The sequence below is a fragment of the Glycine soja genome, chromosome 8 (genome assembly GCF_004193775.1).
Source record: "Glycine soja cultivar W05 chromosome 8, ASM419377v2, whole genome shotgun sequence".
Lineage (NCBI taxonomy): Eukaryota > Viridiplantae > Streptophyta > Magnoliopsida > Fabales > Fabaceae > Glycine > Glycine soja.
The window spans coordinates 3,086,796-3,105,392 of record NC_041009.1 but is presented as its reverse complement, the minus strand read 5'-3'; the positions used below and the strand labels follow the sequence as shown (position 1 = coordinate 3,105,392).

Here is an 18,597-nt window from a genome sequence, read left to right as displayed (position 1 = left end):
CTATTTCTTTTATTTTGGAAATTATAAGAAATAAAATATTATTTTTCTCATATTTTTCCTAATTTTACTTCCAAACATTCCTCAAAACATTTGTTAAGCTACATTTATTTTAGGCAACACTCCAGAGTTTTATTTTTTTGAAAAACTTTATGGTGTATTTTTTTATCCATAATAAACATGGGCCGCTTGTGTACTGGTGATTTTTTTTTAAAAAATTTGTGTACTGGTATGTAGTCCACCCGGTCCTGATTTCAGCCCACAAACAACGCGCTAGCCTAGTAAGCCCATATATGTAAAAATACGATTTGTAAATGCTATTTTTATGATTCATATACAAAGATAATTTTGTGATCGGTTTTAAATTAGAGTAAATTGGCACTATCTCCTTTGAAAGATTGATGGTGTGATTGCATCTAAGTTACAACCTTGGATCTTGGAACATTTTCACGTCAATGGGAAGAAAAAATGTAATAGTTATAATTTGTTGTTTCTCTCTAAAAACTATACTAAGTTAACAACGTTGTAATAAAACAAAGAACTCATAATACAAGAGACTAAGTATTTTTAAGTCATACATCATAAGGAAATAAAGTGTAATTTATTTCAAATGAGAGAAGACACGCATATGTGCTCATGTAGGAGACATTCAATTATTCAAAGCCAAGGAGAATTGTGAATAGGTGTTACAACAGATTTAACTTGTAAGTACTTATGAAGGGCCTGCAATCCCAAATCTCTTCCAAATCCACTCATCTTATACCCTCCAAAAGGAACGTCACTCCCTACGGTTAAATAGCAGTTGATCCAAACAATGCCTGCACGAATGGACCTTGACATAGTGTTTGCAGTATCCAAATTCTTGGTCACAATTCCTGCTGCTAGGCCATACTTGGTGTTGTTAGCACTTTTAATTGCTTCCTCCATGGTCCTGTTCATACCATATATCATACTTAATTTCAACGTTCATGAACAAACCCACATACACTTTTTTTATGGGTACTAAACATCAATAAAAAAAAATCATTAAATTAAACTATAACTTACTTAAATTTCATCAGCGCTAGTACAGGGCCAAATATTTCATCTCGTGCTATAAGCATGTCCTCCTAAACAGGTTTTTTGTTTTCATAAGCAAAATAAAAGCACGATGGTTAGTTACCAAACTATGCTTTTTTTTAGAGGTTATCAAACTATGCTTTTTTTTAGAGGTTATCAAACTATGCTGAAGATACCGAGGTTGAGACTTTGATGAAATTAAAATTTACCTTTACATTACAGAAAATTGTAGGTTCTATGTAGTAACCTTTGTTGCCCACTGTATTACCTCCGGTCAAAAGGGTAGCTCCTTCTCTCTTTCCGTGTTCAATATAGGAGAGTATTTTCTCCAATTGGTTCCTGTCAGCCTATAATAGAAAACAAGTTATGATAAATTTCACCAAAAAATATAGTGAAGATGGGATAAAAGAGAAAGTAAACGTATATTTATTCAAATGTTTGAACTATATACTTGGAGTATTGTGTTATCTCACACGAAGAATATGGTACAAAAATAGAGTTCAAGAATTTGCAACCATGACCAAACGAGACAAAATACACTGGATGATGATCAAGGAACGTTTGCTTCGCCGTATAATTTTATATTTTCTGGAATCATATTTTCAAGAATATATCTAGGAATGTTATATTATACTCGATCATGAATATGTTTGGTTAATATTGAGTAATTTTAAAAAACAGCTAAATTTTAGATAATTAAAATTTTTAAAAACCTAAAAGTGAAAGAAAAAGTTAAAAGTTAGTTCGAATGAAAATATAGATACCCACCACCTACTCATGGGAATACAATCTACTTACAACGTGAGAACATAATTTTCCTAAAAATAAAATATATTATCATAACCTTCTAATAAATCTTCTAATAAATATGAGAATATTCATTTCTATTCTCTTCTCACATTCTTAGAAATAAAAGAAGATGACATAAAACAAACACCCCTAAAAATATATATGGGAAATCTATAAAAAAAAATAACACAATGTCATTTCATAATATTTGACCAAATAAATTTGTACTAATTACTAAAATTCATTTTCCTATTTAGCGAGTTACTAGTAAAAAAAGGAAAGGACGGACCAAATATATTTTAGAAGGAGTGTAAACAAAATCATGCTATCATATATATTGTCCCTACCTGAGGCCCTTGCAGGGATTTGGGATCAAAAGGATCCCCAACGACCCAAGATTTTGCCTTCTCCACCAACTTCTTCTCAAATTCATCATAGATCTCTTCCTGGACAAACACCCGAGAACTTGCCACACAAATTTCTCCCTGAAAGCACAAACAGGAAGTACATAATTTATTGGCTACAACTATAAACATGGCTCATTCAACCACATATTGATGATGAAAATAAAAAGTTAGTTAATATCCGGAAACCACTTGAAAACTCATTTAATATTATTTAAGAAAAAAGATTACACATCGATAGTATAAATTCTTTTACACATTTATTCAATTATAATTTATCATATAAGTGTGTTAACTTTTAAGATAATTATCTTAAAATAATTCAAATAACAATTTATGATTAAATGACAGTATATAATTATTTTACCGTGCACATTAAATTATTTATATTTCTCTTTTAATTTTGATTAATAAGATTTAATAATTTACATAGTTCACATTTTTCCAATAAGAATAAGAAGAATATTCAGTTGATTTGACATGCTTGTTATATTGTTATAATATATATATATATTACAAGATGTTCCTTGAAAGGAAGGAATTTCACCTTGTTAGACATGATGCCAAAGAGAGCAAGCTGGGCAGCTTTGTCTATATCCGCGTCATTGAAAATAATGAGAGGAGACTTGCCTCCTAATTCAAGTGAAACTGGTTTTAAATTGCTCCTAGCTGCAGCCTGCATCACTTCACGCCCTACTTCAATTGAACCAGTAAAACTGACCTGAAGATACACAACACAATCAAGGAAATTGAAATTTTATTAGTCAAGTCAATTAAGAGAATAGTAAGTACTTGTAAATATTTGACATGTAACTTCTTATTACCACATCTATGTCCATGTGTGAGCTTATTGCTGCACCAGCGGTTGGGCCAAATCCAGGTACTATATTAAGCACACCATCTGGGATTCCAGCCTTTAAAAGGGACAAACCCAACACAATTAGCCTAAATATGTTTGATAAGGAAATGAAACTATGTGTTGATACATACCAACTTAGCTAGATGAGCATAAAACAAGGCAGAGAGGGGTGTTTGTTCAGCAGGTTTGAGGACCATGGTGCAGCCTGCAGCTAAGGAAGGGCTAACCTTGATGAAAAACGAGAGGCTGGGGGCATTCCATGGAATTATGTGTCCCACAACACCAATTGGTTCCAAAAGTGTATATGCATGAAAATCCCCATTCATTTTTAATACTTCACCATGAATTTTATCAGCCGCACCTGCATAGTATCGTAACGCATTTGTAGCTGAAGGAATTTCCACAACCTTATTAATATAGTTCAGCTTGCCAGCATCCACGGTATCTAATGCTGCTAGTTCTTCTATGTTTTCATCAATTAGGTCTGCCCATTTCATCATAATTTTTGCCCTTTCCTGGTATAGCATACGATGTCAATATTAATTAAGATTTTTAAAGAGGATTAGAAGTGATAGAAGGAAAAATTCAAACAAGAAAATAAACAATTAAATTATAAATAATCACAAAAGTACAATAAATTTATTCTATTACTAAATATAAAAGAATAAAATATCATAGAAATCTTCATATAAACCACACACGTGAGTTTATTTTAGCCTTTTTTTTTTATTTATAAATTGTTTAACTTTTTCATTCTTAAATAATATTAAATTTTTCCATTCACATTTGTCATTCCAATATTTACTTTACAATTGAATTTTTCCACTTAATTGCCCGCTTAATGTCAGTCGTATGTTTGCTGTAAAAAAAAGTCAGACTTATGATCGCACAATTAAAATATAAATTTCAATTAAGATACTCAACATGCTTCTTCTAATTAGGAGCTAACTAGAAGTTTTTCCCACCAAAGCATACTCAAAACATATGTTTATTTTGAGAAATTATTAGGTAGTCTTATATCACATTGTATCTACTCAGTTATTATGCATGATTATATGCATATAATTAAGTGTTATTAGCTTTTATGGTAAAATACAAAAAATTAAATATATGTCTAGCCCGCAAACAGTTAATAGTCTTAGACTACCAAATGATGTTTCGTTTGTTGTTCCTCAATATACACTCCGTCTAAGTCAAACATGAGTTCATAAGTATCTTGTTCAACATTGGACTGCTTGGCCTCGATTAGATCGAATTGCCGAATAGGTCATTGATAATGGTATGTATACAAGTATGGCCTTTCGAAAGTTTTGAGTAAACATATATTATCACAATTTTCATTATTTAGTTAAATTAAAAAATACATGTTGAAGTTTATAATGTAAGAAATTGGGGATGATTTAGTTGGAGAAAGGAAGAATAAAAAAATATTTAATTAAAGAAAGGAAAAAGAATAACGTACAGAGGCGGGCAAGCGAGGCCATGGACCTGAGTCAAATGCCTGACGTGCTGCTTTAACAGCAATATCAATATCTTCTTTGTCTCCCTCACTAACTCTTGCAATTACCTCTTCTGTTCTGGGGTCTATAGTCTCAAATGTCCTTCCTTTTTTATTTCAATATAAATAATCACAAACAATTTTGTTAGAAATATATCCGCCTATTTTGTATTTAGATGAAATCAAAATAAATTATAATTTTTAAAAATATTTCAAATCTAAATAATTAACAATACACTATATTTTTAAACTCCTAAATGATTATTACTACATAAACCTAAATCACAAGTAATTTTACTCAATTATAACTACTCAAATTATCCCTTAGAAGTGAGAAGATCTCTTCAAGGAGAACTGTCTATCAAACAAAAAAGTGGTCATAAGAGGATTTAAATTCACACTAAAGAGAAGATAAAAGTTAGTTCCAGATCCTTAATTATTGTGAACCCGCATCAACATTTCATAGTTACTGTCATTCTTGTTTTTTATTTTTATTTGTCAAAATTGACAATTTTTTTATAATTGAAAATTGACAGTAATAATTAAAAAAAGCTAATTTAAATTAAAAATAGCATTAACAATACTTGTAATATTACATTTAAATTTGTCTTAATATTCAAGTACCAGATAAGGAATCAACGAAATCTCCATTGATGAAGAGCTTGGTAAACTTGATGGGGGGCATCTGGAGGAAGGAATTGCCGTGGCTACTACTAGAGTTATTAGAGAGGGAACTCATCTGAGTTATGAGTTAGAGAGAAAGGAGATTGTCGTAGAGACGCTGGCGGTACGCTGAATGTTGCAATATGATTAATTACGACTATATATATATATATATATATATGCAATGCAAAGATAAGAACATGAATTGGCGCAACTTTAGGACTTTAGGTGGAGAAATCAGCGCTCTTGCAAAGGCAAGGAACGCCAATGATACACCTGCTACCTGCTGGTAATAGAATATAATACTATCATTATTGTTTAATAAGAGTTCCATTAAGAATATTTAAATCATTCCCCACCTAACCCCATTTAATTTTTATTTTTTAAAAACAATTAAAATAGTGATTTTGCCTTTTATTTATTTAAAGAATTAATATAGTGCTTCTGGAAAGGTGCAAAGAATTAATATAGTATTTGGGATTCACCCTCCCCCTCCTTCCATGAACACACACTACTTCTGTTTAGAGGCAGTGCAGGATAATTTCTTCTTTTGAAATTTTTCCACCGAATAAAAAAACAAAAGCGCAACATACCATGGGATGTCGCGAATGATAATTTAAGGCTGCTTGCAATATAACTAAGTTCTTCGTAAGGGCAAAAATGAGCTATCAGTATAGTACTTTACAACAATCCGGAATGATGGTATTATGCAATGGATGTCTTCTTAGGATACGTTGGTATTATGCAATGGAGGAATGGTGATTATGCCAACTCACTTTAAAGTTATATTTGATTTTTTAAAGAAAAATTTAGGTGAATTGAATTTTGAGATAATATTTTTAAGATCCATTAAGCACTTAAAAGATATTAATAAATTATCCATAAGTAAGGTCCCTATATTTACATCAATGAGACTTAAACTCGGATTCTTGTGGGATGCACTCTCTGATCCTTACCAGTTCGATGAATCTTTCTTAGTAAAATTTATATTTGAGTTAAAAAAGAAAGGAATGAGAAAATAATATAAAGTTAATTTGTTTAAAAGACTAAAACATATTTTTTTGTTTTTATAAAATCAAAAAAATTGGTTTTCATCCCTATGAATTTTTATTTTTATATTTATTTTTTGTCCTTCTAAAATTAAAACATGTTAAATTATTTAGTAAATTAGTAAAATAAAAATTATGGTGCAAAGTTAAAACAATATCATGAAAAACTATAATTTATATGTTTATGGATTAATTTTTATTAACATTTATAATACAAAATCATTTATAATCTTCTATTATTCTCTCTCTTATTTTTAAATAGGTGTTGTAGCTAAAAAAGCCCAATGAAACTTCTATACCTTTATATATTTATAAATAATTTGTTATTAGTCACGACTACAAACTCTTATTGAAATATAAATACTTGTGAAAAATTTAAAATTATAAAACTTATAATCTAACATTTGTTAAATTTATAAAGTCTTTTCCATTTAAAAAGTACATGAATCCCAATTTTTGGATTTTACTCGCTTGAGTAGAAATTGTTGAGATAAAACTCATGGATGATTTTATTTCTTTTTTTATTATTATTAATATGAATAAAAAATAAATATAGATTTATAACAATTCATATATTCTGTTGAAGCAATAAGTTAAATTGTGTTGATATTTCCTTTTAATTACAAACCAAACAAAAATAAAATTACTATTTTTCTTCCATACATTTTCTATTAAAGCATGACTGAAAAGTAGGAAAAGGCCAGCTTGTTGACAATATAATAGACACCACTGTTCAAGAACTGAATTTCCATGCCTCATGGCAGATGCAAATTGATAGGAAATGGCCAGAATGGACCATTTTCCAAGATCCATGCAGTAGACATTCAAAGCCAGGGAGAATTGTAAAGGGGAGTAACAACAGATTTAACTTGTAGGTACTTGTGAAGGGCTTCCAATCCATGATCTTTTCCAAATCCACTCATCTTATATCCTCCAAAGGGAACATCATCGCCAAAGGCAAAATAGCAGTTGATCCATATAGTGCCTGCCCGAATAGACCTTGACACTGTGTTTGCTGTATCCAAATTCTTGGTCACTATGCCTGCTGCTAGGCCATACTTGGTATTGTTAGCACTCTTAATTGCTTCCTCAGTGGTCCTGTTGTTCATATATCATAATAGTTAACATAATAAATATGAGGATTTCACCATGGTAATTAACAAGAAACATGACACAATAACATTAAAATAAACTTACTTAAACTTCTTCAGTGCCATCACTGGGCCAAATATTTCATCCTGTGCTATAAGCATATCCTCCTACAAACGGGTAGTTAATAAATTTTACAAAGGAAACATGATGATTAGTTATCTAATTATGCTGAAGATACCCAATTAATTAATAACTTTATGCACTTGGAATTTACCCTTATATTGGAGAAAATTGTCGGCTCAATAAAGTAGCCCTTGTTCCCCACTGTTTTACCCCCGGTCAAAAGGGTAGCTCCTTCTTTCTTTCCATGCTCAATATATGAAAGAACTTTTTCAAATTGTTCCTTGTCAACCTACCATATACAGAAAAATTGTTCGCCAATAGACGAGGATCTTAATTATTTCTTCATTTCTGTTTGAAAAAGCTTCTAAGCAATTTTTGAAATATTAAATTATGGAGTTACAAGAAAATAACCGACATATATATATATATATATATATATATATATATATATTTGAGAACTAGTGTAGAAATAATTGTGCCAGTACCTATTTTTCTTACCTGAGGGCCTTGTTGAACTTTAGGATCAAAGGGATCCCCAACGACCCAAGCTTTTGCCTTCTCCACCAGTTTTTTCTCAAATTCATCATAGATCCCTTCTTGAACAAACACACGGGAACTTGCAACACAAACTTCTCCCTATAGTCACATAGGAAGAAATTAAATGTTAGCAGAGACATAATTAACAGGATATGCTATTTGAAAGTAAAGGATTTCCTGAAAGCAAATTCACCTTGTTATATAGGATGCCTAGTAGAGCTAGCTCAGTAGCTTTGTCTATATCTGCATCATCAAAAATTATGAGGGGTGACTTGCCTCCTAATTCAAGTGAAACTTGTTTCAAGTTACTCTTTGCTGCAGCCTGCATTATCACACGGCCTGTTTGTGTTGAACCGGTAAAGCTGACCTGAACATTCCACCAAAGTTAAGAAACATATAATCAAATATATAGATTAATATAACGTTTAACCAGTATTATTTAAGATCATGTCACTTGTAAATGTTTGACATGTAAATTTAATTACCTTATCAACATCCATGTGTGAGCTTAATGCAGCACCAGCAGTTGGGCCAAATCCAGGCACTACATTGATCACTCCATCTGGGATTCCAGCCTTCAAAATAAGGAAAACTCAATAAATAATAAGCTTTTGTGCACAAGTAATAACTTGTGTAGAGGAAACAGATACCAATTTAGCAAGATGAGCAGAAAACAAAGCAGAGAGGGGTGTTTGCTCAGCAGGCTTGAGGACCATGGTGCAGCCAGCAGCTAAAGAAGGAGCGACTTTGATGTAGAACATGGTATTGGGGAAATTCCAGGGAGTAATGTGTCCCACAACACCAAGTGGTTCAAGTAATGTATAGGCATGGAACTCTCGAGACATTTTCAACACCTCTCCATGAATCTTATCGGCTGCACCAGCATAGTAACGAAGAGTGTTTGCCGCTGCTGGAACTTCCACATTCCTACACATATGGTACAACTTCCCCGCATCAATCGCATCTAGTGCTGCAAGTTCTTCTGCGTTTTCCTCAATTATTTCTGCCCATTTCAGCAATATTCTTGCTCTCTCCTGATTATTACAAACAAACCTTGATCATACAAGATTACCAGTGGCTGATTAAAAAATATTTATTGGAATAACTAAGTCAAAACATCGATAAAGTCCCGAAAATATAAGCATGATCATATTAAACAAAACTCAAAATTCTTAATTTATCAATATTTCACAGCTGTTGATTATACCCAACTATATTTATCTTAAGTATATACCCATCACTAGTTACCTCAAGCCATAATATGACTCCATTGCTAAATGATATTTATACAACAATTTCTATATAAATTCGTTATAACATCTTCTACTTCTTCTTCTTCCATTTTTAGGGGAGGGGTCATTGGGTCAACCAATTATTAACAGTTTGTAATTGTGTGTTTCAAATATTTAAAATCATCAAACGGCCGTTTGAACGTAAAAAATTTGTTAAGAAAAATTCATGTCTCGTTATGTGTGTTTTTTAAGTTTACATTTGGTAACATTTAAACCTAACCGACATAGCTAGTCACGCTTGCATCATAGGGGTAATAATATTTATTCTAATAAATGTATTTAAATTTCAATATATTTTTCATGTGATTCTTCTCACAGTATCATATAAGCTGACATCGACATATTATTTGACAAATTTATATATATTTCAAATATAAATTGTATCAAGATTATGAAATAATACGGCAATATACGATAAAATAAGTGTTAATTTTTTTACACTATTAAAATTAAATGTAAAAAATGTAAGTCATATTTAAATGCATAAATCCAACTCACTGTGAGTGACTTGTAACTTATGCATAGTCGTGTTTTAAATAAAATTGAAATTTATAGAATCGGCATTACAAATCTGGATCACATGGGTTTAGCATTAAATAATCAGAAATCACATAAGAACGTTGATATTAATTATTCATATAACAATCTGGATCACATGGGTTTTGCATGCTTGAGTAATAATAATATTTATTAAAAGATTTACGTAATTTTCTATGTATCTTTAATGTCAATTCTTTTACAATACATATAATTATATATATCAACACGAACATGGTATTTAATAATTTTAATCATATTACCAATTAAAAAACATATCAGTTTTGTGAAATATTGTGAAAATATACTATTTAAAATACAAATGTTAATTTTTTTACGTTAATAATTCATTAAAGTTAAATATAAAAAGATCGAAAAAGTCAATCCATTCCCCATATCTTTGGAAAATCATTCAGCCAAGGGAAGTTACTGCACTCCGCCGTAATCTTAATTATATTTATACACATGATCTATGGTTTATTTTTATTTTTCTATTAGGGGGAATACAGATCTATTGTTTATATTTATGATTATCATATATGAATCACCTGGTACATATAAATTAAATAAGAGAAGGGAAAAAATAACGTACAGAGCCGGGAAGGCGAGGCCATGGACCGTTGTCAAATGCATGACGTGCTGCTTTAACAGCAATGTCAATGTCTTCTTTATCTCCCTCGCTTATCCTCGCTATAACATCTCCTGTTCTTGGATCTATTGTCTCAAATGTCTTTCCTGTTTTTTCAACAACAACAAGAGTTTTAGCAAAGTCATATTAGTATGTATATATATATATATATATATATATATATATATATATATATATATATATATATATATATATACACACACACACAAATTCGTTATATATATATATATATATATATATATAAGACTCAGTTGAGAGTTGAGACACCATACGTAGTACTGTTGACACAACCATTTATAACAAGTATAGATAATTAACCTCTAAATTATAGTTTGAACACAAACTTACAAGAAACAAACTTTTGTTCAGACAAAAATCCAAACATACGCGTTATTTAGAGTTAAATCATAATTCAGGACTTTACATGTGACCTGAAATAGAGGTAATATATTGTCTCTTGTAAGTGTATTTCATTTCTTTTCATTTGAATCAAGGCTATCCTTCTACTAAGAGTCAAATATTAATCTATCGAGATACTTGTTCATCTAACTTGATGTCTCATATAAATATTTTTTCATGTACACGAACATAAGAATTGAATGCTTAATCAAGTACAAGAAGTGAAAGACTAATTCTTGAGATCAATTTAAAGAGTTGACCTTTTATGATAAATTTTTTCATACAGAACAACCTTAAAATCAAACTTCTAATCATATGCTTAAGATTAAAGTTATATGTCATTTTTTTAAAATAAGTTAGACCTCAATTATGTCACACCCACAATAACATGTGTATTTCATTTGATCCAGGTACATCAATGGGGAAAAAAATACAGAAGAAGGAATAGAAATTAAAGGAGCATAGAAAGCTAGAAGAAGCAGAAAAGATAGACCAACAGAAAGTGCAGAGGTATGAAAAATGAACCTGACAGAGAGTCAACGAAGTCTCCATTAATGAAGAGCTTGGTGAACTTGATCGTGGGGACCTTGTTGAGGGAGCCAGCATCGCCATTAGTAAGGCTAGTCATGGTTGTGTGAATGAATCGAAGCAGCAGAGAGAAAACAGAACCAGTCGTTGGGGACTGAGACTAATTGTAATACAAACAGACTAAGCTAGCACCACTGTTATATATGCGATAAAATATCATCAAAGGATAAAACAAACAAGGAGCTCACGTATTAATCGACATTAGATGGCAATTATGTAAAATCCAATGTCTATAATACTTATAAAGTAAGTTTTATAATTTATAAGTAAATTTATTACTTAAATCATCATAGGTATAATATACAGAGAATCTTTTGGATATAATGTTTAAATTTGGGAGAATGACAATTATGAAATCTGCTCCTCTGAATTAGAAGTTAGAACTACCAGGGACAGACCTATTTTGGAAAGGCAAAGAGTAAACTTAAAGCGAATTATCTACTGTACAAACTACAAAAGTAGAAAAAAGAGAGACATGACAAAAAAAAATGAAAAAGAAAAAAAGAAGAGGAAATAAAATGAGAAGATTTTTTTTATTAAAATAATGATAAATATACTTAAAGCATGTTTTATTTCAGTTTTGTTATCGTAAAGGTTTGGGTTTTTTATTATCCTAAAATCTGTTTTTAAAAACTATAATCGTACACTACCTAACCTAATTATATTTATCATTTATGGGGCAACACCGCCAACAAGTTAGGACCAGGTTAGGAGGGTGAATGAGGCTGAAACTGTGCGAAATCTTTAATTACTTACACTAATTTGATCCCTTGCTCTTAATTTAATCGTGGTCATTAATAAGTTGTTTCGTTTCTTGTAATTACCAAGTTTTTTTTATTTGATATGTCCCCTTTGGCAGGGTCAACTCAGCAAGTTTGTAGGAGGAAGTAGTATGGTAGCCCTGGGAAACGTGTTGATCACGTGGCCTTTTTAATTATTAAAACAAAGAGTTTATATAAATTTTATATTATTAATTATTTAGGAATTCTTAGGTTAGGTATGTTTTCATATAGTTTTTTTTATAAAAAAAAAGTTTAGTGACAATTCATTATTAAATTAAATGATAATTTAAAATTATTTTTATAAGCATCGATCATATTTATGTATTTTTGCAAGTTTTTAATTTAATATTGAACTAGACATGACAAGAAAATCCGTACTCGTGGGTATCTTTCTGAATCCGTTCTGACTTTGATGGGTAATACCCGAGTTGATCGGGTATGGGTTTGGGTTCAGATTTTTTTCGATAACCAAAAGTCGGGTACGAGTACAAGTATGAGATTACTACATTCACCCCGACCTCGAACCCGGACCTGCCCCGCCACTTAAATTTTTTAGAATTTTTGCATAATTTAATCAAAAGACCTAGAATTTTTATTACTAGCTAATTTTATTTTAAATTTTTTACATGATTTAATATTCTTTTCTTAACAATTTTTGTAGACACATGTGCTATAATAAATTTATTGATATATAAGTAGTTAAAAATAATTATTTAACAATCAATTTATTTTTTCTAAAATCAAATTTCAAATATTTTCTTTACAAAAAAAAATTATTTTTCTAATATGAATCGGGTAAGAGACGGGGTCAGGGATACTCGATACCCAACGGGTACGGGAATGAGATAATAAATTTTAAACCGTCGAGTATCGGGTACAAGTATGGGACATGTTGGGGGAGTTGGGATCGAGAATTGGAGAGACAATATTCATCCCCGCCCGGCCCCATTGCCATGTCTATATTGAACTAAGATGCCTTCTAGCATGGGAAAGGGGCATAGGTCCTATAATGTGGGAAACTTTTCACAACTTTTGGATTTATCTGTTACTCAATGCATCACCTTCTTATCCTAGTCTCAACAGTAGGAAATCACTTTACAAAATTTTAGTTATACTCCATCAACACGGATATCGAAAAGAAGATAAGAAACATGGACTAAAAAGAGTTCCTTTCTCTTTCTTAACAACAACTTTCTTATTCTTCTTGTCGTGCATACTTGAAGCTAACAAGGTGTTGCTCTTCTTTTATAAGTTAAACTTCAACAAAGCTTTAACATGTTGCATCCCCATAATACTCGTCGCACTCCCTTTCAGTTTCATATTCAACAAAAGCATAGTCACTGGAAGGAGAATCACCAAATGAGTCATATGCAAAATCCAATTTTTAACATTAAATGGAACAAATTTGATTTTTTTTTCTTTAAAAAAAAGAAGGAAAAACAGGCCAATAGAGGAACATAGTTTCATGGGAAGAAACATCAATGTCATCGATGCTGCCAACTTGAATGGAATGGTGGAAATCTGCATAGAATATAAGGTTTAAATTTTTGGATCTTACGCTCAATGCTCTTAGTCTTCGTTATCACTACTACAAGGGTTATAGGTTATAATTTTTTTTGAAATTGAAAAATGATAATTGATCCTTTGAAGTGGCCGGCGATGATGATAGTCTTAAAACAATGGCGAGGATCGTAACCAATGATGAGATTTATGAAATGAAATTGACTTTGCTCACAAAACGACAATGGAAAAATGCATAAAGACCTCATTGCCCAACACTAATCTTAGTCTTACCACTCACCACGTGGGGTCCTTTGTTTGTAAAAAGCAATCCCTTATGGTCAAGACTAGGAAAAGAAGGTGATTCATTGAGTAATGGCTGAAAAAAGTTTCTCATACTATTGTGTTTTAATATTTATTTCTTAAGATTTTTAATTTATCCTTTATACACACATCTTTCAACGATTCTATTTTTTTCTGGTTTAAGTCAATGATGATGACAGGCTGAAATTGATTATGCAAAAAAAACACTCCTAGATGATAATTGACAAAGGGTTTCACTATATGTTTATACTTTGACCTTTACTTTTGATGTGAACTTTATCTTTAACTTAGTACTTTGTATATAATTATATATCAACATATATTTTGTTCCTCTTACAAAATGAATTGGGTACTCATTTTTCTACAGAAGGATTTTTTATTGTGTTAAAGGGTCTTAGAGTCGAAAGATCATCTGTCTATTGTTCCTTGTCAAGAATTTGAATGTATGAGTATCTAGAAGAGCGAAGGGGAGGGTACCTAAAAAAACACTTTGACACTCAAATGAGGGTTCAACTTATAACTATTAATGATATATATGAGTAGATGAGAATGAATCAATCCCCTTAGCTGGGGGTTCACCCCTTTTTATACTAACCTTGTTGGGCCTGGGGTGGGTCTGAGGGCATGTCACATCATAATTACCAGTTGAACAATATTCCTTCTAGTCATGCTTAGGTATCCCTAATTGAGTGATTATCCTTAAGCAGATTTAATGGTGATAAACAGGGTCGAATCATGCTTGTTGCTCATGTATGCTAAAGACTAAGATGTATTGTTCGACATATATGAATACATGGTTGAAGGGTGTGCTAGGTATCCCTTCGGCCTGATCGTGTACTTTATCCGGTATACTAGCCCCCTAAGCCCTTTTTTGGCCTCGGTCGAAATGAAGGTCTTTATGACATGTTGAAATGGTTACCTCTCGTGACAGTTATGCGCTTTTATTGCCGAAGGGACGAACGAATTCTTGAACTATGACAGTTATCTTCCAAGGGTGTTGCAAGTCGAGGAAATAGCATTCGAACACACATTCATATTAATGGCTCTAAGTAAGCCTATGGCGGTTGATTCAACCTCCCCTTCTTTTGACGGGTTAGCCTCAGGTTGTCGGGACCTATGTGCTTCTTGAAGATGGTGTTCTTGTTCGAAAGGGCAACAATTTCCTCAGCATGGTGTTTTTGCATGTCGGAGACCTAAGCTTGTAGTCTCCTGACTATGGAAAACAGGTCAGTCTGGTCTTCTATCGAACATCTTCGTTGTGGTGATTAGTCGGTTGCTCCATTGTTGTTATGTTCGTTTTAGTTCTTGTTATAGTCATAAATTCTCAGGGTCGGGATATATGTTACCTGGCTTCGTGGTGGGCGCCAAATTGTTATTGTCACAAATGGATCGAGTACTCGTCCTTTTGCCAAAGGGCCTTCTACTATGTTGAAGGATCTCTAGAGTTGAAGGGTCATCTGCTAGTTGTTCCTTGTCGAAGATTCAGGTGCATGAGCATCTGACAGAGCAGAGGGAAGAATACCTGCAAAATGCTGCAATGCTCAAGTGAGGGTTCGACTTAGAGTTATTAATGATATATATAATGAGTAGGTGAGAATGAATCACTCACCTTACTCGAGGATTCACCCCTTTTTATACTAACCTTGTTGGGCCTTGGGTCTATGTGTCTATCACACAATAATTACTAGTTGAGCAATACTCCTTTTAATCATGCTTAGGTGTCCCTAATTGAGTGATTATCCTTAAGCAAATTTAGTGGTGATAATTGCAGCTGAATGATGCTTGTTGCTCATGCATTGAAGGACGAAACGTATTGTTCGGTATATGTGGATACATGACTGAAGGATGTGTTCGGTTTGAGTGTGTTAGGTGTCTCTCCGGCTTGTATAATTTATCTAATATATATTTAAAGAGGAGGAATCCGCTTGTTTCAAGAGTAATTTTTTTAGATTTATTTTTTATTTTATCATTTATTTTTTTTGAAATCTAATGGTTAAAATTTGTTATATATTACAATTATTAGATTTTGAGAAAATAAATGATAAAGAAAAGTTACTTTTGGAGTAAATAATTTTTTTCTCATTTAAATATATATTAGTAGATATGCTTGTGGAGTTGCTCTCACGGAACGGAACCGTCGTCCTACTGTATGGTATATAAGTATGAATATGATATTTTGTGATGTTAGCTTTATAGGCCAAGGAAAGGAGTATCACAAAGCGAATAATCTTTTTCTTAAAGTAAAAAATTGTATAAGCAAACAATTGTGTCTTTGTTCAGAAACGTCATGACGAGATTTTCCAAGGCGGCTTTGCAATTAAAATTGGGATTTGGATGACTAAGTCAGTGCTTCATTTTCTTCTTAGAGGGAAAACGTTATAATACAGTATATTTTCAACTGAGTGAAAAAATAAAAGATGAAACTTCAAGCAGTTGCACGACATGACAAAGACATTATAACCAGCAGCATGTTAACCCGATCTATTGAAGTCTTATAAAATAAATATCTTTCTCTTTCCAGCAAATTAATTATGTATCCCCAAGAGAGAGAATTTTGAGGATGAGTATAATAATCCTACAATGATAACTAGTCAAACGAACCGGGTTTGTGATTCATTCACCTGCTACCAAAAAATCATTTACTTAGGATCCGTTTGAGGCAGTTGCAAGACTTCTTAATTTTCATTTCAAATATAATTTTAAAATAAAATGTATTTGATAAAAATGGAGTTGAAATAAATTTTAATTTTTTTATTCATTTTATACTTGTTTTTAAAATCAAGATTTTTTTTCATGAATTTGATTTTTAATTTTTTTTAAAAAATCATTTTTCAAAATTTGACCATAACACTTTTTTTTATTATTATTATTATTATTATCACAATCATTCTCACCGTTATCATCATCACAATCATTTTCACTATTATCGTCATCATCATAAATATTATCTGTCATTATCATCACTACACATCGTCATCATGATTACTAACATCACCATTATCATTATTATCATCATTATTATTATCATTATCATCCATATCTTAAAAGTATTGTTTTGTATGTTAGAATGTCAAACACATTTGATGTATATATAATTGTTTACTTGTTTTAAATAACCGACACATGTGAGCTGTTATCCAACTAATCTTGTTAGATTATATTTTCTCAAGATATATATCAATAATTGAACATTAAACTAAACGCTGCTGCAAAAATTCTGGAGTGTGCTAAATCATAACATAATCTTTCCATCCCAAAATAATTATCGTTTTAAATTTTTTTATACATATCAAGAAAAAAATAATTAAATAAAAGAAATAAAAATAATAATTTTATAAAATTAACCTAAAAAAATTAATATTACATTTCTTCTTATACAACAATTGATGTATAAGCGGAAACAAATAATTAATGTTACATTAAAATGAAAAATTAATTAATATCATATTAAAAAATTAAAATAATAATTATATTAAGATAATTTTTTCTCATACTATAATTAATCAATTATAATGAATCGGGATGAGTATAATAAAATGCGTTGCTTTCCTGATATGTTACGTGGTCGTCTGACTCCAAGCCGATTTCGTTAGGTTATATTTATTGGCGTAAGTAATGGTTATATTTAATGATATTATTTGTAATTCATGAAATATTTTTTCTACTAATAAGTATAACTTATATTATTAATAGTCTAATAAATATATTTACTTTTATAAAAAATAAGTAAACAACTATTAATAAATTTTACAATAAATTAAGAGTATAATAAAATTAGCAAATCATTTTAAAATGATAATATTTCTCATGATTAAGATATAAAATTGTTTTCAATGGTTCTTATATAAAATACTAAAGATTTATTAGGAGATTGATATTAACAAGAATACTTCAATGTCTGTTAACTAAAAAGCCCAAGACGCACAATACGCTGGTGGGCCTTGGACTTGGACCATGCCTCTATAAGAAAATTTATTTCCTACATTCTTACTCATGCACCTCTCATAAAAATTCAAAAAATCCATTCTAAAATGTAAATTTACATTCTCAAATGAATTTTTCGGAATGTAATATGGGATGCAATAGTGAGAGTACAATAAACAATTACCCTCTGCAAGGTCATTGTCTGTTCTCGGTGATTCTTTGACAATGACTTTAACAGAAGTTAGTCTATTTAAATACATTTTTGTATTACCCTTTGCTTTCTCCTTGTATCTAAAGGAGTATTTAACATGTTTATGAAAATTTATGTCTCAATGTGTTGTAACAAATGTTTTGTTATGCACGAAAAATATTCCCGAGACTAATCTCTTTTAAGCTGTAGATTCCTAAACTGAAATTCATTTATCCCAACAAAGCCTTTTCCTCATTTTCAGGGATTGAACGTTAGTTAACATAGACTCATGATGTAATAGATATGTTGATTGCATTTTATTGCGATTAAAAATTAAAAGTA

At 31.1% G+C, this 18,597-nt stretch overlaps 2 protein-coding genes across 2 annotated transcripts; both read right to left on the bottom strand.

Annotated features, from left to right (window-relative positions):
• Nucleotides 1–523: 523 nt before the first annotated feature.
• Nucleotides 524–5,474, bottom strand: LOC114422478 (aldehyde dehydrogenase family 2 member C4-like). The gene is made up of 9 exons (XM_028388857.1): nt 5,231–5,474; nt 4,571–4,713; nt 3,240–3,623; nt 3,074–3,163; nt 2,797–2,970; nt 2,193–2,330; nt 1,266–1,403; nt 1,045–1,106; nt 524–928 (listed from the first exon to the last, which is right to left on the bottom strand). Exons 1-9 carry the CDS (start codon nt 5,343–5,345, stop codon nt 655–657), a joined length of 1,518 nt encoding a protein of 505 aa, XP_028244658.1. The 5' UTR covers nt 5,346–5,474; the 3' UTR covers nt 524–654.
• A 1,417-nt stretch (nt 5,475–6,891) lies between these two features.
• On the bottom strand, nt 6,892–11,859 carry LOC114422153 (aldehyde dehydrogenase family 2 member C4-like). Its single transcript, XM_028388365.1, has 9 exons — nt 11,473–11,859; nt 10,492–10,634; nt 8,721–9,104; nt 8,556–8,645; nt 8,264–8,437; nt 8,032–8,169; nt 7,685–7,822; nt 7,516–7,577; nt 6,892–7,416 (listed from the first exon to the last, which is right to left on the bottom strand). The coding sequence occupies exons 1-9, from the start codon at nt 11,573–11,575 to the stop codon at nt 7,143–7,145; spliced, it is 1,506 nt and encodes a 501-aa protein (XP_028244166.1). The 5' UTR covers nt 11,576–11,859; the 3' UTR covers nt 6,892–7,142.
• Between the last annotated feature and the right edge of the window lie 6,738 nt (nt 11,860–18,597).

What these genes read in the sequence shown, in the direction of transcription:
- LOC114422478 (XM_028388857.1), bottom strand. Translation starts at nt 5,345, where the DNA reads ATGAGTTCCCTCTCTAATAACTCTAGTAGTAGCCACGGCAATTCCTTC. An exon ending in GGCCTCGCTTGCCCGCCTCT is followed by an intron (nt 3,624 to 4,570) that starts GTACGTTATTCT and finishes ATGCTATACCAG; the next exon opens with GAAAGGGCAAAAATTATGAT. An exon ending in CACACATGGACATAGATGTG is followed by an intron (nt 2,971 to 3,073) that starts GTAATAAGAAGT and finishes GTGTATCTTCAG; the next exon opens with GTCAGTTTTACTGGTTCAAT.
- LOC114422153 (XM_028388365.1), bottom strand. Translation starts at nt 11,575, where the DNA reads ATGACTAGCCTTACTAATGGCGATGCTGGCTCCCTCAACAAGGTCCCC. An exon ending in CTTCGTTGACTCTCTGTCAG is followed by an intron (nt 10,635 to 11,472) that starts GTTCATTTTTCA and finishes TTGAAAAAACAG; the next exon opens with GAAAGACATTTGAGACAATA. An exon ending in CACACATGGATGTTGATAAG is followed by an intron (nt 8,438 to 8,555) that starts GTAATTAAATTT and finishes TGGAATGTTCAG; the next exon opens with GTCAGCTTTACCGGTTCAAC.